The following is a 25859-nucleotide window of genomic DNA, read 5'->3' as shown; positions in this document are numbered from 1 at the left end:
AAACAGTAATAAAAAAAAAAAAAAAAAAAAAAGTAGAAATCCACAGCATATAAGCTCGATTTATCTTCTTTAATTTTGATTTACTTTTCTCAATAACTATACTGCACTACTCAAAAAGCTACAAAATAAAAGATGAACAAAACTATTTGAAAATTATTGCCTTAGACCATTTAATATTTACTGAAAATAAATAACAAACTTTAAATGAGCTACAGTTGTTGAGATTTACCATAAGTTAAAAAATACATTTTCAAGAGCAGTTATTTGAAACTAGAAAAAATTCTCCTGGTATAGAAATATTCCAGGTTCTGTAAGTTGAGTGAAAAGTGGAGGAAAAAGCTTTTAATTTTCAATACTTATACCTAACGATGTCATTACAGCATTTGTAGAGGGGTTTCTTAAATTCTTTATGTAAGTTTTAACCTACAGCAATCAGATTGGTTGTTGAATTAAATAAAATCGGAAAAATTGCAAAATAGATTGACACTCGAAAGCTGCATCAGTAATATTACAAAACTAATATGAAGGGAGGATAGCAACGTGGAAACAACGAGGTTATCAAACCCCAAATATTTAAAACTTATTTATATAGAAAACAGCTTATACAAATAGCCCCAAGTGCAAACAATAATAAATTCATCAAATTATGTACCGACCATCACGGGCGCTCGCAGGAAAAACTACAGGGGGAGTGAGAAGAAATAGGAACGAGGCATTTCTTAGAATGAGCGTCTACATTTTAGGGTTTGGAGAATTTAGTTGGAGCAAAAGACCAAATTTATTTATCACTCAAAGCTATTTACCATCCAAGAAAATCTTCTTGAATAGTAGAAAAACTTAAAAAAAAACTATAAGGACTTCAAAATATTGGATTGTCTTATATACATTTCACAAAAGATTTGTAAATGTTTAACGTTTAGTGTTGTATATATTTAGATATTTATTATCCGGAAATCAAGCTTGAGATATGATTCTTCCAGTGACATAAAAAGTTAATCGGTCTTAAGTTTAAAGTCAACAAGCCGTTTCCGCAATGGGTCGAAAGTACATGCCCCAGAATCACGCATGCGGTTTAAAGAAAAGGTATTTCTTTGACATGGATTTTTAATTACATTACCAAAAAAAAAAAAAAATTTAATGCATACCTACCTGATGTGGGCTATAAAAATCTGTGTAGTTCGATTTGTTTTCGCATAGATGTTGCTGCTGAAATGAGGTTCCACGCCTTATTTAGAAATAGTGAATTATGTCGAGACTAGCTGATTATTTTTGTGTAGTTGGCGTTGAAGATACTTCTGAGGAGTCACTAAGTGAGTACCCTTGGTATTATAACAAATGTATTATTGCTGGGAGTAATATAGTATTTTTATAATGAATATTTTCTTAGATTATGTAAATATAAAAGAGGTGTTTTCTTCATGAAGTCTTTTGAGTAAAATTATTTGATTTTACAGATTAGGCATTGAGTTTGTTTATAAACTACTTTAATTACTCTACCAGGATTAATATTACCTATCAGTTTTAAGTAATATCTATTTCCCTGGATATTCTAAGTTGGGCTTTAGAGTTTTTAAATGAATAAAAGTGTTCAAGTGTATAGAAGCTACAGCAATTTATACAAGATATATATAATTCTTTTTTAGCCATGATGTATTAAGTTTTTGTTTCATAAACTTTTTCCATTTATTAGCAAAAATAACTGAGTTGAAAAGTGGTATTTTACAGCGTTTCCCTTGTAAGGATTGGAAAGATGTTTCTTTTCCACAAGGACTAGAACACGTAAGTTATTTTTTAATTAAATTTTTTAGATATACTAGGTTTTAATTAATTATAGACTTAACAAGTGAAAAAATATTAAAATATTTTTCAGACATAAGTGTTGTAAGGTTTTTGTCTGGAGGTTGAATGAGTTACATTTTTATTATTGATTTAAATTTATCAACTTGCTTTATACATATTCAAAAGGAAATGAAATAGAAAAATTATTCTGAAACTTTAACAGTCGTAAAGGATGTAGCATTCAAATTACAGCAAAGACTGAGAATTTTGAAAATGAATGTGCAACCAAAACTGAAAGTTTCAGTGGGTCTTAGTTAATTATTTTAAATAACTTTCTGAATATTATTATGAAACTTTAGTTTGTTTTTTAGGTTATCAGTATAATAAAATAAGTTATAACATCATATTGTTAATTAGTAAGAATATCATAAGTAGTTATCTAAATTAACACAGAGCAAACTGTAAATTTTGTAGCAAATCTTCTTGTATTGATGGAGGAAGCTTATCACATAAGAATAATAGGAAAAATCATGAAGTGAATAAGATTATATGTAAAGCTCAAGGATTATTTTTACTTAGTGGCAACAGTCTCAGTCAGAAATAAATTTGATTATAAGAACACCAATAGTCTTCAAGCTCTAATAGCAGTTTAATCACAGTTTGTTTTTTCAGTACTTATGATGGCAATAAACAATTTAAATGTTTTCTGATACCAACATATAAATTGAAAAGAACTAAAAGAAAGTATGTTAATCAACATGGAATTGCTCTCTGTATCTTAACAAATTTTAAAAAATAGTTTAGTTGTATAACTAAGAAAACTGTATCACAAGTAAAAAAGCATTTTCAGCTTTGTGGGTTAATTGAGTCAAACAAGGAAGAAAAAATATACAAAAAAAAAAAAAGACTTATATTTGCAAAAACTTTTTAAAATTACTAGTAGCACAAGTATGAAATACCCTCAACTGTTTAATCTTGTCAAGTCAATAGTTACTCTTAGCCATGGCAGTTCTTCTCCAGAAAGTGGTTTCTCTATCAATAATGCTATTCTAGATGTTCAAACAAGTTTGTTAAAGGAATAGACTCTTGAAACAATAAGATTGGTAAAGGATTATTTGATTAGGTGTAATTAGTATTTGAATGTAGTTGTGATAAAACAACTAATATCCCCAATTACAGCTTTACATGCAAAGTGTAGATTTAGGTATAAGAGCAGAAAAACTTAGAAAATTAAAAGAAGAGAGGAAATAATAAACTAAAATAAAACTAAACAGATCTGGATTCAGGAAAAACAAGTTCAAAGCTAGAAGATCACTAAAGGGATTTTAATTTGGAAAATATAGAACTTCAGAAATGCTTATTAAAAAATACTTTCTAAAGTCAAAAGTTTAAGAGGGATTTAATGTAAAAAAAGAGTTAGAAGGTGTTTTTTTTTAAGAGTTTTATTATTATTATTATTATTATTATTATTATTATTATTATTATTATTATTATTATTATTATATTATTACCATTATTATTATTATTATTACCATTACTCTTTATTATTGTTATTATTCTTATTCTTATTATTTGTTTTGTAGTTTTGTCAGCCAGGAGGATGGTTTTCATCGATAAAAAATCTTCTTCCCACTTTTTATGTTGCAACCCTTACAGATATTGAAGGCAAGTCCAACTACCTAGCATGTTTGACATTTTATGAAGGAAAATCTTTTGCATCAACTTGTGAAGATCAACCTAATAAAATCTATTACATTCCTAAATGTTTGTGTTTGGTGTCTAGAAATAAGTACTTTAATACCCTGAAGGTAAGTCAATAACTTTTTATTTTTTAAAAAATTTTAATTTTTGTATATATTTGTTTTTTTTTTCATTCATTTGTTGCTTTACTTACATTCATTAATTTAAATTATGCAAATAATGTAGTTGTATTTGAATTGATTTTATTAGTTAATCTATCACAGTAGAAAAAAGTTTTATCAACCAAATATTTTCAAATATTTTTAATAAATTCTTAACCCTTAAATATTTTTAATAAAATTCTTAACCCTTAAATGCATGATTTTTTTAAAAACCTTTTCTTAAGAAAAAATCATACATGTATTTTAAGTTCTATTCTTTTAAAAAAAAATTTGAAAATGACATTTCAATTTTGATATCTTATTTTATCTTATTTTATTTAATTTTGATATTTTGATATTTTAAACTAATCTTAAAAACGTTGTATATGTGTTAAATAAATGTTGCATTTCTGCAACACTATGCATTTAAGGGTTAAAGTAATTTGGTTGAGGAAATGGTTTGTACACCATGTTAAAATAATGATTCAAGAATTTGTTCAAAAACACCAATAACTATTCTTCAAAATAAAGACTGTAATAAACCTTCTGCAAATAATCTGCAAGCTTTTGGATTTGGTCAAAGTAAAGCTACTTTAGCTTTGAATCAAAAAGTTCTTAACGCAAAAGTTTTTCAATTATATATATGCATTCTAATATATAATTCTACATTTCTATCTAAAGTTCCACAAAAACAGCTTATTAGAGTGGAGTGAAATATATTTATAAAAATATTTCTTTAATAAAAGCTACCATTTTGCAAGTTATTTGAAGATAAAAAAACATTAAGGCATAAAATTGATTTTTAATGGTGACCCAGTAGCAACAAAATTTTAAAAAAGTGCATTTTACAATTAAACAGTTATTTGAAAAATAATTATACACCTGTGCTAACTATCAAAGTTAACGGACTAATTATTAATCGGTATGTCTTTTGATACAATAAGTGGTTACAATATCTTAATACATCTTTTTTCTAAATTCTTTTAATCAAAACCATTGTTATCTAATTCTGCTAATTGTTTGTTAATTATTTTTAGTAGATATTACTTGCATCAAATAGTATCATCGAAGTTACAAAAGGTGTCTCAAAGTTCAAAGTTTTTTATTGAATTTATTAAAATAGAAAGTGTTTACAATAAACAAACATTTAGTTCTTATAATTTTTTTGTATTAAGTTTTAAAAATTATGCCTTGAATTTGGGATTCCCCAGGATCTACAAAGCTCTATTTGACATAAACAGTTTTGAAGCATGATATGTAACTTCATTTTACAGTTTTAGTACTGTTTGGGAGTATTCCAGATGTCCAAAGATGGTAATTTAACATCAACTCTTAAGTTAACTGTATTTTATATGGAAATAAGTGTATGTCTGCAATATTTAGTGCAGTGATGATTTTTAAAGCCCAAACTATTGCGCTCTTTGTTTTTTGATGTTTCTGGATCTTCTTTCACACTCTATTTCCCAATGATTGCCATGCCTGTAGTCTTTCTGTTCACATGTTATCGTGAAATCTGTATCATAATTTGTTTTGGGAATATTGTTTAAAGCAAGGAATATTAATATTAGGTGTAGAGTTGATGAACATAGAAACAGCTACATAGAAACATGTGCCTAGAAAAGTTACTCGACCATCTTGTCTATCTAAAGGTCCAGAAGCTTCTAACACATTTTATAGTAGTTATTGTGAGGGATGAAAGCTTATAACTATCAACATTAGAGTCTAGTATTGATGGTTTTAAGTTCTAATCTATGAAATTGATTGAAAATTTTAAGATAAGTTTCCAAAGATTCTTTCAAATTATTATTTGCAGCTAGTATTCTTTGATGAACACATTTTTTATTATATTCTCTTAAGAGATTTGGCCATAAATTGCAGTAAAAGTGGTTCCTCACAACCTAGAATTGTTTTTCCTAGTTCTCCTGAAAAAATTTCTTGCAACATATTGTTTAAGATTCCTTTAAAGCAGAAATTTTAAGCAATATGTTGCAAGCAGAACATTCATGAAAATTTTGCTTGTACCTTTTAACACTTTTAAATGGTTTGAGGTTAATGCAGTACTGTTGTGCAATTACTGATGTGGCAAAATGGTATTGACATACATATGGATGAAGTTGAAGCTAGAAACTTGAGCACCATCTTGTCAGACCTATCAATTATTTAGGCAAAATTTCAGCTCATTGTTCCAGCCAGAAAAGGACTTTTTTCTCATTATGTCTATAAGTTCAATCCAATCGAACTTAATATAGCACAGTTGTCATTGTGTTATATGAAAAAGCATAATAAATTTTGAATACTTTCAATTGAAAACTGTTTAAGCAGATGATTTGATTAATCAGTATTTATGTATTCAAGACAGGCTAACAAGACTATACCAAGAGTTGACTGTTTGTAGCATCTCAGCAAACATCATCTGTGACCAGTGATATTCAATGTTCAAATTGTTATTTTTTTTTGTAACATTCATTACATTAGGTATAGTAATAACTCCATTGATAGCAGACTTCTTTGTAATTTGTAGTTTGATAGCTTTTTGATTTGCTTCAACCACTTGAAGAAGAAACTGCTTTACTTAATTGTTTGTAATAAGTTGGTTAAAATCTTTAAATAACTTCACTCCCCTCTAAGTCATGTTTTTCACCACTCTTAACTGCCAAACCCTCTCCCTTTCTTGCTTGTAATCTTCATTTTCACTCTATGTCTCTGATGGAAGTGTCAAAAAGAATTCACTAATCTTGAGGTGTAAGAGCTGTGAAACTGGATTAAAAAATTCCTACATGAGGGATCATGAAAGAGGGGTATATCTTGATATACATATATAGTAGTTTGATCATCCAGCATAGAGGATGAATTGGCCCAGAAGCTCTCCTTGAATTCTTAATGGTAGACTGCTAAGGACAAACATCTTGAGTGTAATTCTTTTCAGTGTAACTCTTGAAAAATGTGAGAGCTGATAAATGAAAGGCATCAGTTCCCAGTTTTACTTCAACATTTTTCAAAAGTTGTCACATGTTACATCTTAAACAGTTTTGAATCTTTTGAAGGTTGAAATGTATGGAGAATTGATATTTAACAGTACAAAATGAATATTTTGACTAAAATTAATTTTTTCACATAATGATGGCACAGTAGCTCTCTACCAATATTCCTTCCAGAAGAATGCACGCACCATTGAAACAGCTAGTATTGACAGATGTTGTATCAAAGCTGAATGATTGAACATTATGGCCTGTCCCAGAGGCTAATTTTGAGACACCAAGGTACTCAAAATTAGCCTCTGGGACATCCAGACCATCACCCAAAACAAGTACAGGTTAACATCTCTAACTCCAAAAATCTCAAGAAAGATTTTCCCATTCTAGTAAAAAGCAGTGAAAAGTCAGCTACTAATTCAGACAGGATTGCTTCAGGATTCTCTTTCCTGGCATTCTTGCAAACTCTGTGAATGGTATTTTACAAAAGCGGATTTGTAAAAAAAAAAACAAAGAGCTGAAATTTTTTCTGAACATAACTATATATAGGCCTAACAATCTGGGAGGGTACCCTGACCTCTAGTTAACTAAGATAATTTTTTTGGACCACCCTATTAACTAGAGTTTCTATAGCTGTATTGTATTCAAAATATTTTTTCACTCAACCTTATGTATAGAGTCTCCTTAAATGGACATTTATGTATAGAGTCTCCTTGAATGGACATTTAATAAATATATCAAATCCCACTGATTTTATAAAGTTTTATATACTTATTTTTATTTAAAACTATTTTTATTATGCTCATTCTCAGTTAAAATAGTTTTTAGTTTTTTTTAATAAACAGAACTTTTTTAGGACTATTATATTACTTTCTTTAACCCCTCCATTTTTATACATCAAGTATGAAGACAGTTGCATTTGTAAATGATGCAAAAAATAGAAAGACTTATAAAGTTTCATACTTAATAAATTTTATTACAATTTGTATTAGAACTGTTTAACAACTATTCTTGCTGGCTTTGTAAATGGAAAATCTGAATTGCTGGAGAAAATGGTTGGGTGTATGCTTGGTTTTGTTCATGTACCTCCTCCTGGTGGTCCTAAGTTAATGTTTTCAATTGGTGGTGGTGACAGTCAAATATTGCAACCACCTCTTTCAAAAGATCTGCCTGCTACCCATGAATCTGTTGCTGTACTTTTTAACCAACTGGGTTTGTTCATTTTAATTTATTTTTTTTTTAATATTTCTATGTATAAGTTTGCTTGATGTATTTTTGGACGGCAATAAGCAACTGATGGGTCAATAAACAGCTGATGGCTTGTTGTACCAAAGGGTCTAATGATAGAATAATTTGTTGACCATGTCTAGGAAATAGTAAAAATATCGCCAACTTTAACAAGATTATTTGAAATTGGCTTATTTTTAGTACTTTGTTTTTTTTACTTGTTGGAAGGTTAGATAATTTGCCTGTTTAAATAAATCATTGCTCTAAATGGTATCAAAAACTGTAAATGTAGTATCATAGATCCAGTGAAATTTTTGGTATTTTGCTCTTGTGTTACTATGCACTAAGCAGTAAATTGGTTCAACAAATTTTGTGCAGATAATTTTGACCTCTCAAATAAGCCATGTGGCTGCCCAGAATCAAAGGTCAGTGATGATAAACTAAAGGTTACCGTGGAGTCTGACCCATCTTAAAGTATCATGAATTGTTGAAGTTTGGTGTTAGTAATTAGCTCATGTAACTCAAATCAATAAAGTTAAAAAGTTGGATAAATGGGTTCCTTATGAACTGAATCACAAAAAATCAAACATTTAGCTCAGCGGTTAGACAAGGATAAATTAACAAAACATACTCCAAAGCACTATTTATCAAAAGAAGTTGATGAGTGTTTCGTGGTCTAAAAAAAGAAACAATAAAATAATTCAATTTTAATTTTTTTTTTCAATTGAGTGTTTGAACAAAAGTTATAGTATTCAAAGAAGAAAACCAAACCATTTTAAAGACTATCCAGAATGATAATTCATGGGGTTTTCAAAATAAAAAACCAAATATAAATTTTTTTTATTGTTTTAAAGCATATTTATCTCCAAATACAGCTTTTAGATAACATTGTCTTTGAGCTGATCATAATATTCTCTCAATTTAGTGAATACACCTTGCATGAGCTTTTGGACAACTGTGTTTTTTTTTAGTTTTTGTGATATCACACTCCAAAGTTCAGTGGAATTTTGCAATTTTGGAAAAGCAATTTTTCCCTTAATATGCAACTCATGTTTAATGGTCACCCAAAATTTTCTGATAGGACAAAGTTGTGGCATGTTTGCCAGATTCATTTTTTTTTGGGAAAAAAATCAAAGCCATTTTGTTGATACCATTCAATTACACTTCTTAAGTAATGGCAAGATTCAACATGAGGCTAGAAGACAGGTGGAATATCATGCTTTAGTATCATAAGTATGTTGTTTCTTTAAATATTCTTGCGCATAAACTTTGGAGTTCATATTTCCCTTTGTGAAAAATGGCTATAAATTGCTAAAACATAACTTTCTTGCCAAATTTTTCAGTTTTAATTGCATTTAGCAAAATGTCAGGCTTTTTTCCTTTTGGCATTGTATAAAATTGCTCACCTAGGAGCATAGAGCAGTTAATCTGCTGTAGGTCTCATCATCAATTATAATAAACTTTAGATTTCCTCTTGTAGTAGTTTTCAGCTGTGTTTTTAGCTTTCTCTGAATTGCTGTTAGGATCTTCCAGGAAGTTTCTGCGTCCTGTATCTCTTAAAGAGATATCTCTTTTTGACTTCTTGGATTGTCAACTTGGGAATACCAGTTCTTTTTTCAATATCCCGAATGGAGCACTTGAGATTTGCATTGATCCCCCTGATCAATTTTTGGTTTCTCAATTTTTTTGAATCTGTGACCTACACTCTACAATTTGATGATACGACAGTTTTCTTTTGAACTTTACACTTTCTTGTTAGCGAATAAATCCAAAATAAATTTTCTCACTTCTACTTGCAAATACATTTTCTTTGTTTACAATCAACTTTTTAAAAACTACCGTTCTATTACTTAAAAGGGAAATAATTTTGCTTTAAAACAATAAAAAAAATTATCAAAAACTGATTATAGAGTTAGAAAAAGCTAAATTTTATTTTCTGTCCCTTTTTAAATAATTTTTTATATTTTAAGAGCTTTGTTAACAACATGTCACTGTTCCATCAATAAGTGTTAAATTTCTTTAAAAAAGAAATTATAAAAACTTTATATCTTGATGTTTGTTTTTACAGAATGTTAAGTTTACATCAAGTGCAATTTGATTTAATGCCAAAAATTTTCAGGATTTATACATGAATCACAATATTAAAATTTCAGGTATCAATTCTATGATGAAAATATTTACTGCGTTGGTAACGGAAGCAAAGATATTGTTACTTGCTTCAAGTTATAGCCATCTTACAATGGCTGCTGAAGCCCTTATTTCATTATTATACCCTTTGCAGTTCAGGTGACTAAGATATTTTGAAAAGTTATGAAAATTTTATTACTTTAGTTTTGATTTGGTTATTAAAATTAGTTTTTAATTTTTAGCTATGTGTTCATTCCAACTTTACCAGCTTCATTGCTAGATTTTTTAACTGCTCCAACACCCTTTCTAATGGGTGTGCATATGTCATATAAAGGACTTATACCTGAACTTGTGAGTATTGCAGGTGTTTATCTTGATTTATAAAAGCATTATCTTATGTAGAAAGTTATTTTAGTATCAGTTTTAAAGAAACTAGACTTAAGACAATGTAAATCAGTTTTTCTAAATTTTACATGATTATATTGTAAATTCATATGATTATGTATTATATTTTGATTTCTGCAACAGAAGTTTCAAAATGAAACCTAAATTTCTTTTTCTATAGACTGATCACTGTGAATACTTCTAAATTATAAAGCTATAAGCTTTTAGAGTTCTTGATCAACTTCTTTACAGTATAAGTTTAACTTTTTGTTACTAGTTTGATGTGGTCATTGTAAACATCGATGAAGGTTATGTTACTGTTCCAGAAACTATTCATCTTGCATACATGTCTGAACCTTACTACAGTAATATTTTGAAGTCATTAAAAATGGTAATATTTTTGTTCAGTTTGATATTTATCTTCTGTAATGTTAACAGCTCATTATATGGTAACGGTTATTATGGTAATATGAGTGTTTATATAATCGAATAATTCAAGGGAATTATAACAAATACCTTTCATCCAAATTTAAAAAAATAATGATGCATTTATTATATTATCATCGACATAAATTGATTTTGAATATTCTTTTTTTTTTTTTTTTTTATTGTTATAAGCTGTATAAACAAAATTTAAAAAATCTATTTAACTGTAGTTACTACACACAAAGTTTTTATTAGGAATTAAAATTAAAATTGAGAAAGAATAAATAATTCTGATTTTTATATTTCATAAAATCAAATAGTAAAGTTTTAAAAACTTGTTAATTTAGATTTTGACACCCTCACTTTTTACATCAGATTTGCTATTTCCTACACCAGATTCTCCTCAGACTCTTGCTCTTCAAGTAAGTAAACTTTTTTTCTATCATTAAAAACAAAATCTGAAACAAAGTCCTTACATTAAATGTTAATTTTAAAAGTTTTTAACTTTATAATTTGCAATTTTTCAAAATTATAGGATAAAGAACTGCGTGCTGTGTTTATAAAGTTATTTGCAGAAATGTTTTGTGGCTACCGCTCTTGTCTAACATTGATTCGAGTTCATCCACAACCAATAATATCTTTCAATAAAGTATGTTTATTAAATACTTACTAAATTGATGTTTTGTGGATCACAAAAGTTACAAAAAAAATTTTGCACCAATTTTTAACAAAAGTTATCTTTTTATCTGTTTACAAACATTTTATTACTTACTACGATATCTTAAGTATTGAGTATGTTGACCATATATTAAGCATTTCTTTAAGTATTTCACTTAAAATCTAAAATTATGAAGAAAGAGTGTTTAATTTAATATACCTAAGCAATCATTGCATAATGATTGTGATTAATTACTTTTTTTAAACAATTTTTTTTTAAGTAAATCAATAAATCTATTAGTTATTTTAAGTGCCTGTCTAATTTAATGTTTTTAAAGTGAAAAAACTGGCTTAATGTAGTAGTTATTTTATTTATGTATATTTTTTAGATGGCGTTTATGGAAAAAAGGGGTTTAGTTGGTGATGATTTTTTTAGTAAAGTATGTAAAAAAAAGTTTAGTTCAATATTTCTAAAATATCTTTGTCAATATGTTGACGTGTTGATGTTATACATGTTTACACACACACACACACACACACACACACACACACACACACACACACACACACACACACACACACACACACACACACACACACACACACACACACACACACACACACACACACACATTATTAATTAGATGAACACGTTTTTTTATCTTTTATTTTTTAATAAACTATTAAGGTTTTAGATAGTGTTTCATTTTCTGCTATGACTCAAGCGCGTGGGCCGCCTTATCGTGTAGTTGACATGTTTGATGAGTTAATTGCTAGTGTTACTCCTTCTGATAAAGAAAAAAGTTCTGAGGAACTTTTAGCTGAATTAATTCCTATTGTGGATCATTTATGTGAAAATGTATGTTTTTTGGTTAAATCTTTTTTATATATTATTAATTTAAACTCAACTGAAACTTTTAAAAAAGAGTTTTTGAGAAAAAAATTTCGTTTTTGCAGTATTTCACACAAGAAGTTTTTTTTATTAAATATTGACATCAAATGTAGAATTAAAATCCATGATAGAAATTTTACTTTGTCAGTAATTAAATATTATCTTAATGTTTTATTCCATTTGATTTGAATTTGAATTTTATTTTAAACATTATTTAGGAGCCTTGGTTTGATAATCCAGAAACAAGCACTATTCCAGCAATAAATACAGATTTGTTTAACCATCCATTAAAACAGTTCCCACTTCTAAATGAAGTAAAAATAAACAGTTATTTAGTACAAAGCAGTGAATCAATACAAGGAAAAGTGTTTCAAGCACCTGTAATTCCCCCTAAGCAGGTGCCTATTAGTGCATACGACTTACCTGTGACTCATTACATAAATCAAAGAAGGCTGGAAGTCATCAAAGATTGTGTGCAATATATTTATGAGAGTAAAATCTCAGAAGCAAGAAAGGTACAGAAGTTTTTTTTTCAATTGAAGCAAGTATCAGTTTATCAATTACTATTATCTAAGTTTATTGCATGTGTATTTTTAGGCAATGCCATCTGTGTTGCGTGCATTAAAAAGCAAAGGAGCTCAATTAGCTTTGTGCAATGAACTTGAACTGCGAATTAAAAATGAAAAAAGTGCACTCTTAGATCATGATCAATATAATTTAATTATTCGACTCATTGATGCTGCTTTAAAAGAAGCAAATACTGTTTATAACACAAATGTAGCTGCTAAAATAATTCCTATTGTGTCTGCATTTCACAGAAAACTAGGTGCAAGTGCTATTCAATTTGCTTACACATCAGTTCAAGAGCATGCTGTATGGAGCAATATGCAATTTTGGGAAGAGGCATTTTATGTGGAAGTTCAAAGACAAATTGTTCAATTACATGTCAATGAAAGATTAAGTGCTCTTAAAAAGGAGAAAAAAGACAAACAATCAAATGATTTAAATAATTTAAATCAAGCAGATATGGACTCATTAAATGTTGTAGATGGGAGAGCCCAGCGCAACAGTATGCTCTTTGTGCCTTCAGTCAGTACACCCAATCCACGTATTCGTGCAATGACTCGCAGTAAAGACGCTTCTCAAAATTCTAGTGAATCAGCACAAACATCCGAAAGTAGTGAGAGTGTTAAAAGTGACTTGCCAAATCCAATGAATTTAGCTGCAGATCTGGTAAATATCTAATTTAATAAATAGTCTAATATTGGAATTTTTAGTTGCATTTTAACATAAGAAATTTAATATCTATCTAATTCTATTTTATTATAATACTTGTAGAATAGCAAAGCTGAATAGTTACAATTATCTAAGGAAAGTATTAGATTAAAAGAGATTTTTTTAGAAAAAGAAGAAAAAAAGTATACAAACATAATTAGAAAGTTACTCTGGTAAATTAAAGTTAGTCTACAAATAAAGACTAAAGCTGTTTACTTTCAATTATCTTGAGTTTCTTTTTTGTAAAGTGTGGCCAAAAAATATTTTTTGCCACAGTTGCTGGAAAAGTAAAAAAAATTCTTTCAACAGCAAAATCAAAAATGTAACTGTGGAAAACTAATAGGCTACAATGAAATTAACTCTTTAAGTTTTTTTTTCTTTTCATATTTTAGCTCAGTGAGTGGGATTCCAAGACTGAAGAAGAGAGGGAACGTTTAGTGTATGCAGAGGAAAGCATTGTTTATAGCATTACAATGCTATTTGCTCAACAGATGATGTATTTACGTGTTCCAACAAATGCTTGTGTTGAGATGCGCAAGTTAAATGCCCAGAAAAGGAAGGAATTTGAGAAACGAATGCAGCAAGCTTTAGAAAAAAGTATTTGAAAATAAAAATTTTAAGATTATTTGAAAGTTTTATTACTGTTTTCTATTGCCACTTAATGAAAAAATGTTATAAAAATACATTTTAAAATAGATTTAAAAGATTTACTGGTGTATTTCATTTAAATAGTAAGTTTGTATTTGCTCAAACTTTAAGATGATGGCCAACACAGCTTAATACCAATTGAGGATAATTTATCAATGTCTGTTAAGCATGCAAACAGCATTGTAGATGGTAGTTCCACTTATATAGGCAAGTATTAACACTTTTTTTATTTTCTCTAAATTCTTTTTCTTTTAAACTTGTGATTTTGATAGAAATTTTGATCTTGTGGAATATTTGGTGAATGTAATCTTTTAATTCAATTTATTCCTTCTTCTGTTTAGGAGGCAGCATAATGGAAAGTAGTAGTATTGCTAGCACACATGATTGGACAGATAATAGTTTGGAGTTTGGAGAAAGTGTTAAAGACACAACTGCAAAGTTTATCCTTCGTTTTGTTGAACGTGTTTGTATCGAAGCTGGGGTCACTGCAGCTCATTTGAAGAATCTGCAAACAAATATCCCAAGTAAGTAAATGGTTTAAAATGTAACAGTTAAGTTTATTGATATTGTAATTTGTGATTTATTTTCTTAGAGAGCTTGCTCTTTTTTAGTGCTAGTTGGTATGCATATTGAATCGCTAGAGGAAGTTTATAGGGAGACAAAAGATGCTCCCATGCAGAAGGTCTGTATTAACATTGATACTCTACCTAATTTAAAATGTAATGTTTAAAATACTTTTATATAATGATTTTCTTTGCAGTTTATTTAATCATTTATTTGTTCTCTTAGGCAAAAATTATGAAACCTGTGTTATTAGTTGGAGAAAACCTCCAATTTGATGGTATTCGTTGTCTACTTATTCCTGATGGTCGTGAACTAGGTGTACGAGATACCAATAAGCAAACAGCTATTGAAAATATCGAAGATGACCGTGAAATGAATATTGGAGCTGATAATGGTGGTCCGTGTCTGTTACCTGCTGATGGAGCACTTTTTTTAACTAACTATCGTGTTATTTTTAAAGGAACTCCTCTAGACCAGTTTGGTGAGCAATTTTCATTTGATTTTTAAAATCTCATTAACATTTAAAGATAATCCTTTACCAAATCATCTGCTTCAAGTTAATTTAAGAATGCACAGAAAGTCACAAACTCTCAAAATCAGCTCTTTTTTTTTAAATAGTTCACAGATTTGATTAAAATGACTCTATCCAAACTCAAAAGTTTTAAAAAAAAATCTAAAAATTTTAATGAAATTAAAATTAATGGTTCTCATAAGTTTACGCTTACAGTTTTTGCAAATTGACTTTATGACATTTTATGAGCTAATATTATGAAATTTTTATTTATTTATTCTACAGCCTCAGAAATGACTGTAACACGATCCTTTCCTATTGGTGCACTACTAAAAGAAAAGAAAGTGAATGGAATGTTCAGTATTGCAAACCAAAACTATGATAGTTACTTACAACTTCGATCAGTAACTTTTCAGGTTAATATGTGTTTCTTTCAAACTGTAATTTTGTCTTGATCATAAAATGTTATTCATCTGTCTAAAATGATTATAAATTTTGTTTATGGCTGTACCAAATGTAATCAAAATGACCATAAATTATGTAGCACATCAGTGTAAATATTAAATTGCATAAAAAAAAAATCTAGTTAGGCCTGCTGAAAAAATAGTAAAAAAAATAGAGATTTCTGTCAATCTGAAGAATGATGTGATACTTAATGAAGAAGTACAAAGATTGGAAGGGGAAAAAAAAATGAAGCACTAGGTAGGAAATGGGAGGCTGTTAAAAAAATAACTCAAGTGGAAAAATGGTATAAAAATGTTGTTAATGATCCTTGGATGCTGTTAAAAAATGTTAGTTTGAAAAAAAACCTTCCAACCAAACATTTGTAAAGATAAAAGTTTTGAAATTATTCTTCAAAATAAACCTATTTGCTGGGTTCAAGTTCCAGGAAACATGAATTTGATATCATAATAATGCTTAGGGAGGCTTTGTATCAACAGGTATATAGGGAGGCTGAATGGTATTATATTGTTGCATATTCATAATGGTAGTGACCATCAATCTCTTTTCCTCCAGGGAAGAGGCCCAGGATACTAAGAGTAAATTGCATGTGGAAGAATAGACTGTGTGAAAATGATTACGTTTTAAAAATTCACAATAGTTGTCTGAAATTTGTACTACAACTTTTATCTTCTAGAACCAAATTGATAAACTGTTTCATGCAAAGCTTCTGAAAATCTAGATGGATAATGAACATCCTAGTAGTCCTGTAGAACTATTAAGATGTTCCAATTTATGTGGCAGCAATTCACAAACTATCTTTTGGCCAGGTTTCGTAATGTAGATAAAATACTTCCAAAATTTTTTTTTGTTGGTTAATTACAATGAACGTCTTAGAATTGAATAAATTTGCGAATAAAAAATATTGCAGTTAAAAGTTTTGCAATGGAAGCCAAAAGAACACTTTAACACTCAAAGGTAAATCAGTATTTGCAAAAACCAAAGTTCTCTTGAAATGGGCTGTCTCTAAAAGACTGATATTTTATTAGAGAGCTTGAATATTAGGGAAATCCAAGTTAATGAGACATGACTACATTTTCATTCTAACCTCTCCTTCTAGATAGTCTAAGATTATTTTAAGTAAAACATATTTCATATTTAGGTTTTAAAATTGGCATTTGATGAGGAGGTTTTTCCAGACATGGTTGAAAATCTTAGGAAATCTCTTGTCAAAGCAAGGTGGCCCCCAACTGTATATAGCACATTTGCATTTAATTTGAAAGAGAAGCCCACACTTCAGCGGACCCTTTCACAAAGGCAGCATTCTATAAGAAAAGCTAATAAATCTATAAATTCAATTGTAAATGTAAAAAACATTGTAAGTGTTAATTCGAAAAAAGGGAAGATAAAAACTGCACAGACAGCCAATACAACAACGCGCCAGTACCAATCTGTAAATGTAGATGATGAGGATGATGATATGAAACAAGTCCTATTTGAACAAGAAAATAGAGGTAAAAGTTTGTTGCATTTGTTTGTTTTTTTTTTTTTTTAGGTTAAAACCATCCATTTTTAAAATCTCAGATTATTATAAAGACATGCCTTATTTTTCAGACATCCTCTGTTTTTTGTTTGTTTTTTGTTTGTTTTTTTTTTATTTATTTTTTGTTTTTTGTTTTTTTAATTAAGGATAAAACTTTAAAGAGTTAAAAGATGTTGTGGGCGAAAGCTTGCAATGTATCAATTGAACACAATTAAATTCAGCACCTTTTAATTGTTAATTACTCAAAAATTACTTAACAGTGTTTTGTTATTTTTTTACACAATGAAGCTAATAAATTATTTATTTTAATCATTTTTTTACATTTTTAATTGGACTCTTAGATAGAAATCAAATATTTTTGCAAGTACTTAACATCATCTCCTGGGTCTTTCTTTAAGTTACTTTTTTTTAAGCTGCTATCCACTTTTTCATAAAATCTTCCTCATCTGAAGCTAATTTTATGTTTTTTAAAAGAGTTCTTTTTATAATAGAACTCTTTTTATAATAGAATTCTTTTTATGCTTTCAATGCTCAGGACAATTTGAATGATCTGCTTCCTTAGGCATCAATTCAACCGCATTTTGATCATACCATTTTAGAGACTTCTTGAAGTAGTGGATTGTAGCCAAATCAGACCAAAATATTGTGGTCATATCGTGCTTTTTAATGAATGGCAAAAGGCATTCATTTAAGCATTCTTTTATATACAAATCAGAGTTCAAAGTCTTACAAGTAATGTTTGGTGCACTTTTAAAACCACAGTAGCAGATTGCTTGCCAAACAAGGAACTTGGGAGCAATTTTTTCAGTTTGAATATACTTGAATTTGTAAATGACATAGCTACCTTTTGATTGAAAAAAATTTTATATGTTTTATATTCTTCAGATTTAAGTACTTTTCTTATGAAAGTTTGGCTGCTTTTAAATTCTCTCACAAATTCTCTCTGCGACTGATATGGATTTATCTTTATGGAGCAAATGATTTTACTTTATATTTATCTTTAAATCTTCTATTTTTTCCACTTCCTGCTTTTTTTTCAATAAATCAATTTCTTTATATCACCACAAAATAAATCCAAATGAAGATTGAGCAGTACCGGTCAATTTTCAAATGTTAACATGTTTCAATAAAGAATTTTGAAGAGAAATTTCCAAAACTTTTTCTCTATTTAATATATTTGTTTACTCAATTTAACCCGATAAAAATCATAACCACTACACTAATTCAATCAAACAACACATTAACTTCCTTCTGCAAAAAAGATGTCACCCTTCATTTGTAATTAACAAATAAAGGGTGCTGAATTTCATTGTGTTCAACCAATAACTAAAGCAATAACTTCTGTTTTCTGATTATTTGTTTTAAATTAGTAAAAGTGGATAAAAGTTTAATTATATAGACCTACTTTTTGGTCCCAACGGATGAGTCTTTTTCTTTTTTATACAGGAGCTGATCGTTTGAGTGAATCTGTTGTATGTAAAGATTATGAAAGGTTAGGTTTGGGTTGCATTAGCAAAGTATCTGCATCACAATGGAGACTATCAATGATAAATTTTCATTACAACATTTGTCGAAGGTAAAAGTTGATTTTAAGTTTTTTTTCAAGATTCAGAATTAATCTTTACTGCTATCTAAACTGTTATACAAAGTGTTTGAAGAGGACTTTTGAAGGTTATATTACTTAAATAAAATATCACATTTTTTCAAATAACTATAATTATTAAGAAATATTTTCTGACATTTTTGTTGTTGCATTTTAAATTGTTTGTATCTTTTTTACAGTTTTTAAAGATGTCAAAAAGTTATTATTTGTTTTGTCAGTTACCCAGCTGTAGTAGTTGTTCCATCGCGTATAATTGATGATACAATTATGAAAGTTTCCAAAAACCATCGCTTAAATCGCTTCCCTGTAGTGGTTTGGAGTCATAAACGCACAAAGGGAGCTTTATTGAGATCAGGGGCTATCAGCAAAAGTGTGCTTACATCTGTCCTAAGAGGAAGTTTAAACAGCAACCAAACACCAGGCTATAATAACAATTCAAATATCACTGAAGATGAGAAGCTATTTTCTGAAGTTGGTAAAAAGAATAAATATGTTTTAAAAAATGTTTACCTAAAAAAAAGCAGCTATTATTTGAAAATATTTTTCTGTTTAATTTTAGTGAATGCCACCCAAATGCGTGCAACTAAAGGTAAAACCTATTCGGTAAGTGCTGGGGCTGCATTATCAATGATGGCGATGTCTGATGATTTTGCAAGTTTGTTTGAAGGTTCCCAGCAATATAAGAAGCTAACTGAAGAGCAGGCTGAGATAAATAGCTGGACTCCTGCAAATCTCTATATTTTTACTGATAAAAGCTCAAAGGTTACACTACCTTTATCCCTATAATTGCTCTCTTAAATTATTAACTTTTCACAGGCTTTTATTTTAAAAGACATGGCTTTTTTCTTTTATGCTAGATAATACCTTTTGAAATGAAAAATACTTTTTGGTTTTGTTTAAAATAAATAAAAGAAATCAGTTTTTTTCCAGCTATTCCTATGATTTAAACAACTATAATTTACCAACAATAGTTTTATTTTTAAATTTTTGTTCAATTTCTAAGTTCCTTTTTTTTAGACATCAGTCAAAATGGAATCATCAAGCAAGATTGTTGTTGTCAATGTTGATGTAAATTTCTTTTGTTTTTGTTTTTGTTTTCTATAATTATTTTTACAATTTGAGCAGAACTTCAAAATAGGTTTTATTTTTTCATATAGATTCATGATGTTGGACAAGTAAAAACAAGTTTTGCCAAGCTTTTAAAAGTTTGTTGTCCCAGTAATTCATCCATAGAGAAAACTTTCTACAGTGCTTTAGAAGAATCAAAATGGATGTCTCAGGTAAGGCAAACAGATATCTAACTTTTTTTAACTAATTTTTGAGAGAATTTAATTTTTCAGATAACTACTTAGTTTCATTTCACAGACACCATATTTTAAATATTTCAGTAAAAGTTATGAAACACAAAATTTTAATTGAAGTTTAAAACTAGCCTTAGTTTAAGCTACTTCTTCTTTAAGAATGATGAGAGATTAATAGTTTAACCATTAACATTTGTCTTCTAATTTATATTTATAATTTTGTTAGATTTCTTCATTATTACAATTGGCATGTTCAATTGTAACTTTAATTGATATACAAGGCTCTTCCTGTCTCATTTCTTTGGGAGATGGATCTGAGGTTACAGCACAGGTTTGAATTTTTCCTATATGTTCATAACATTTTAAAAAATTGTATTTTAATTCAGTGGTTTTCAGACAAGTTAATTTATTAATGATAATTGAATTTTTAAAAGTTTTAATTCAGACAAAATGTGTTTAAATTTTAAAATGTATTCTTTTTGCACATGTCATGTAATATAAAACATGCAAAACAGATATACCACTATTTACTTTTCTGTAAAATTATCATATTTCTTATAACAAAAATATGGTCTCACAAAATTTGTGTAAAAAAGTTGACACTTTTTACTTTTCTATCAGTTTGGGATTTATTGCTAGATCAGTGAACTTATATAATTTTTTAAAATTTGATTTGACTCATGATTATGTAATACTCTAATGTGAGACTATTTGAGTCTTTTCTGTCACGACCATCTACTCTTTTAATGGCAGATAAAGAAGGTTAATTTGTTCAAAAAGAATATTTTACACAAGAATTTCATCTAATAGAAGAACATGTTTTATGTCATGTTTTATAATATTGTCTGGTATTTTATTGCCTTAAATATTTCCAAATAAAAATGTCCTTGTGAATAGAGTTTACACAAAAATCTAATAAAATAAAAATTATTTTACTTAAATGTTAGTTTTGTTATTGTTTTTATGTTAGGAAATTCAAAATCTTTTCTGAAGTGATTATAGGTAGTGTGTGACAAAACAAAACACTAATGCTCTAACCATTGTCTCAACAAGATTGTACACCCTGTCCGTAATTACTGTTACACAAGTTATGTGAATCTTAAAGTCGAAGTACACGGGGGAACTTCAGAAACTTTTATCTGACTAATCCCATTTGTTTGGTGTTGTTACAATCAATCAGTTAGTCACTGAATGTTGAGCAGTAAACATGCAGTGGGGTGATAATGAAAATCCTATTGTTGCTATTGCATTACATAAAATTAGGAGGATACCCAGAGACATTTTTAGTATTTTAAAATCTTTGGGTATCAATCGCCATTTATGTATCACACTAATAATTGGTTTAAGGATGCTCAAGGAAATTAAGAACTGCAAATAAATGATTGCAGACAAACTGAATAAACTCCAGCACTGATTAAAGCTATGAGTAAACCTGAGAAGTCCAGGGAGATTAGTATTCCGATATCATTTGAGTATATTCCACATCAAATCAGACCTAAAGATGGAGTCTTTCTGAAGTAGCACTTGAAATTTGCTTACTCCATCTCTAAAGAATATAAGGAAGATCTAAGATTCTAAGATATTTGATTCGCTGCAAACAATTGCTAATCTTTTTTCTGATAAAAAAAATTTTGAAGATTGCAGAAAGTTTTAATGGCTGGATAAACACATAACTCTCAAGAGGCAATCCAATTTATTTACAAAGTTCAAAGAGGTCATCATCCAGAGAGAGTTTAAAGCAATTGTTGTAGAAAACAGTGGTCAATTTTCTGATGGATGTTGTGTGTGTTACTATTGATGATGGGTCATGTTTAAATGCATGTTTAAAGCTGAAGGGAGGAAATTCCAAATAAGACAAATATATATTTTTTTGACTTCGTATGTTTAAGTATTTATTTACTGTTAATTTCATTAATACTAAAAAAAAAAATTAATATGGGAGAAATTCTGCAATATGTGACTTTGATGAATGATAAATGTCTTTATATAATTTAAGTAAAATGAATAACAATCAAAATTATACATTTTAATGGACTTATTTATTCAAACAAAATTATACATTAAAAATATTACATTTGAATGAAATGGCTCACTCAAGTGTTTTCAAATTATTTTGGATTTTTAAGAATTTATTTTATAAGATTGAATTTAAGTATATTTCTTTTATATGAATGCCAGAGGTTTTTTCTAGGTCGTCAGTCTGGTTCAAATTCTTTCAGACCCTTTCTATAGAACCATTAAAGGTTTTAAAGTGCTTCTTGAAAAAGATTGGCTTGCTTTTGGCTACAGGTTTTCTCACCGTGGTAATCATATATTTCCTGCTCAACCAATAGTGGCCCCTTTTTTTTTGCAATTTCTAGATTGTGTTCATCAGGTACTTTCCTATTTAAACTGATCTTAAGTATTTTTCACTTTTTTAATTTCATTTGTGCAGCCTTTTAAAATGAAATTAAACTACTATTTAATTTTTTCAAAGATTTTGCTTCAGTTTCCTTGTGCGTTCGAGTTTAACAGTTATTTCTTGAAATTCTTGGCGTATCATCAAACGTCGATGCGCTTTAACACGTTTTTTCTTGATTCTGAACATGAGCGATACCAACATGGTTGGTTTCCTGAAACAGAGTTGGGTCTTAAAGAAGATGTTAAATTAAAGGTTATTTCTTCACTGGGAAATGTGAGTCGAGCGCGCAAAGATGCTGCAATTTTAAAGGCTGAGCTCTTAGCTCAACAACAAGCCGAACAGAAAAAAAAGAAAAATGCTAGCGTTTCTTTGTGGGATTATTTGGAGAAACAGATAGAAAAACTAACTTTATTTCATCAATTTAGTTACCACCCAGGTTTAAATAAAGTAAGATTGATATTTGAAAGATACTCTACTTTTAAATACAGTCATGAGAGAGTAGCATTATTCATGTTTTGCTTTACAAATAATAATTTTCTTTATCTTTTAAAAGGGTGTCTTGCATCCTTTTTGCAATATATCTAACCTTGAAATATGGGACTACTTCATCGCTGAAAATCTATATACTGGTCCGACTTATGACCTTGAATTAATATCAGACTTTGACATGGGAACATCAAATAATGAGGTTTCAGTTGATGCAAATATAGCAAATGATGTCGATCGCGAGGATTCACAGCGTTGTGTTACTGGCTGCTATGGAAGCACAAAAGACTTCCCTCGTGATGAATGTTCTTATCTGTTAAATGAACTTAGTCGTTTAGCGGAGGAACTTGACCAGTCAACGCAACAATGGCAAAGTATTTGGAACAAGATTGATGTCAAAGAAATGCTTCGCAATCAACAACGATCTGTATGTAATTTTTGATTAAAGGCGTTTATTCTTCAAACTTTATTAAATTATTAGGTTTTTTTCCCCTGAAAAAAGAAACAGGCAAAGATTAGTTGATGAATTACTGAATTAAAAAAAACAACTAAATATTTAGCTAAATTGGTCTTTATACTGGGCTAAAGAAAGACGTCTTGCAATGCATAAAAGAGCCACCTTAGACATGGTTCTTAAGGTAAATACATCTTCATTTAAGACAGGATTTTTATTAAACCTTTGTTTATTTGTATTTACCATTGAACTGTTTTTTATTTCACTTTATACATTCTTGTTCTTTTGCATTTTATTTGAAATACATTTTGTTTTAAATTATATTTTAATTCTTAATAAAAGGGAAAAATAACAGAAAATGTGCAGATACGCAGTGAATTTGGATTAGATTATCCGCATCAGTTTCAGTACCATAACTACATTTTATCATCCATATGCAACTATTGTCTACAGTCTATATCAGGACTGCATGGAGGTAATTATTCTAAATTTATTTAACCATGAAGTATGTTAAAACCACAAGCTCCAAATACTTTGACATAAAAACGTTTAAAATTTTTATAGTTATCTTTTAGTACTATTTTTTTTTTCATAAAATTCAGGAATGCAATGTTTACAATGTAATTATAATGTGCATGAAAAATGCCAGTCAATGGTGCCTACAGCATGTCCAAAACATCCCAACCTAATAGATCAACCTGTGACTGACATGTCGATCAGCAGTCATAGTCTACCTGGTGTAGGTTTTTTATGTTGATATTTTAACTGTGACTCAATTTGCTTAAATTGTTGGACTTGTTTCTTCATTAATATAAATTATTATTTACTGGATTAGCAATAAAAATTTTCTCGTTAAAAAAAAACAAAGAAAAATTTTTTTTAAAATATTTTCCATTAAATTCGGTTTGAACGACAATACGTGTACATTATATAGAACGAACGTGTGACGTCCCGTAACTTTAAAGGAACTTTATATAAAAAAGGACGACGTATACGCCAGTGGAAATCTCGTTGGTTTGTGTTGGATGCGGAGCGCAATCATTTAACATACTATCTATCTGAAGAAGACACACAACTGCAGGGATACATTAACCTCGGCGAAATGAGAGGTTGCCGTATCACAGGTACTCTACCAACTGGTGCACCTAAATGGGCAGATGGAAGATGTTGCATTGAGGTAATTCTAAAGGCTCATTTTTAAAAATTGGAATTTAATTTCGTTTTAGAGTTAGTTAAACTTTTTTTTTTTTTTCATAATTTTGCTGGTAACGAGAAAAAGAGACCATTTTTTCCTTACGCACAGCCAGTTTTAAACATTGAAATTTAATTTCGTTTTAAACTCTTATTATTTAAACTTTTCTTTTCATAATTTAGCTGGTAACGACAAAAAGAGACCATTTTTTCCTTGCGCACAGCCATGAAACAGCTCAAGAGTGGGTTGAAAGATTGAACGCTCTAAATGTTTAATAACCATAGAATATCCCTCTAAAATGGACCTCGATGGCACTTCTTAAAGTTTCCTGTTTGATTGCTTAGTGAAGAAATAATACAAAAGCTAGACAGTATAACTGAATCTGTCTTTAAAAAAGCTGCTTATGATTGTCACAATTACTATGATCACAGGACAACTCCAATATAATCATCTCTCTTTTATTTAAGTACTTCGGAGATTTTCACAATCGTTTAATAATTCTGAGGGAACATTTTACGTTTTTATTTGCAGGTTGATAAGCTTTTTAACTTGGTTGTAAATTAAATAATTTGTATTTAATACTTTTATGCCAATAAAAAAAAACCTCGTGAATTATTAAAATCTACAATGATTTTACTTAGGACTATAATTCTGTTGTTTGTTTTTGTTTTTAATTTTCTGTTTTTACTGTTTTTAGTCTGAATTAGATTTGTGTTGAAATTAGGTGTATTAGCTTTTTATCACTGCATTTTTTTTTTAAAAAAATAACATTTTGACCAAAAATTATTTACTACGTAACTAAGTTTAAGACAATTGTTTCGCATTTTCTTTGTGAAAAGAAATCGCAAAACTTTAAATGGTGATTTTTTTACTCGTACAGGTTACTTTACAGGTGATTTTTTACTCGTACAGGTTACTTTACAGGTGATTTTTTTACTCGTACAGGTTACTTTACAGGTAATTTTTTACTCGTACAGGTCATTAAATCCATATCGCAAAAATAATTCTTGAATAGTGATCCATCTACATTGTTTTTTGAATAAAAAAATATGATACTAAAATAAATAGTGATTGTTAATGAAAACGACATTTTAATCTTGATAGAAATTTTATTTTTTGCTAAATATAAACTGGC

At 28.9% G+C, this 25859-nt stretch overlaps 1 protein-coding gene across 1 annotated transcript; it reads left to right on the top strand.

The window, feature by feature from the left end:
* Positions 1-998: 998 nt before the first annotated feature.
* On the top strand, positions 999-25581 carry LOC145181976 (myotubularin-related protein 13-like). Its single transcript, XM_090071143.1, has 35 exons — positions 999-1083; positions 1198-1310; positions 1691-1779; positions 3363-3587; positions 7585-7804; positions 9973-10105; positions 10189-10297; positions 10608-10721; positions 11104-11178; positions 11292-11405; positions 11803-11853; positions 12102-12272; positions 12524-12820; positions 12903-13538; positions 13973-14177; positions 14340-14435; positions 14570-14752; positions 14840-14910; positions 15018-15273; positions 15589-15719; positions 16907-17258; positions 18734-18863; positions 19109-19365; positions 19450-19652; positions 19908-19958; positions 20048-20170; positions 20418-20522; positions 22383-22565; positions 22668-23039; positions 23146-23505; positions 23639-23716; positions 23875-24007; positions 24135-24271; positions 24467-24709; positions 24907-25581. The coding sequence occupies exons 2-35, from the start codon at positions 1247-1249 to the stop codon at positions 24997-24999; spliced, it is 6060 nt and encodes a 2019-aa protein (XP_089927269.1). The 5' UTR covers positions 999-1083; positions 1198-1246; the 3' UTR covers positions 25000-25581.
* The last annotated feature ends 278 nt before the right edge of the window (positions 25582-25859 follow it).

The sequence above is a fragment of the Hydra viridissima genome, unplaced genomic scaffold (assembly GCF_058129835.1).
Source record: "Hydra viridissima isolate aposymbiotic clone 2 unplaced genomic scaffold, HvirCarnegie_v1 scaffold_14, whole genome shotgun sequence".
In the NCBI taxonomy this organism is placed as follows: Eukaryota; Metazoa; Cnidaria; class Hydrozoa; order Anthoathecata; family Hydridae; genus Hydra; species Hydra viridissima.
Note: the sequence above shows the minus strand (reverse complement) of the source record. Positions and strands in the feature narration are given on the sequence as shown.

Bases quoted from the DNA above. Each gene is read 5' to 3' on its own strand.
- LOC145181976 (XM_090071143.1), top strand. From the start codon at position 1,247: ATGTCGAGACTAGCTGATTATTTTTGTGTAGTTGGCGTTGAAGATACT. The intron at 12,273-12,523 runs GTATGTTTTTTG...AACATTATTTAG, and splicing joins TGGATCATTTATGTGAAAAT to GAGCCTTGGTTTGATAATCC. The intron at 24,008-24,134 runs GTAATTATTCTA...CATAAAATTCAG, and splicing joins TATATCAGGACTGCATGGAG to GAATGCAATGTTTACAATGT.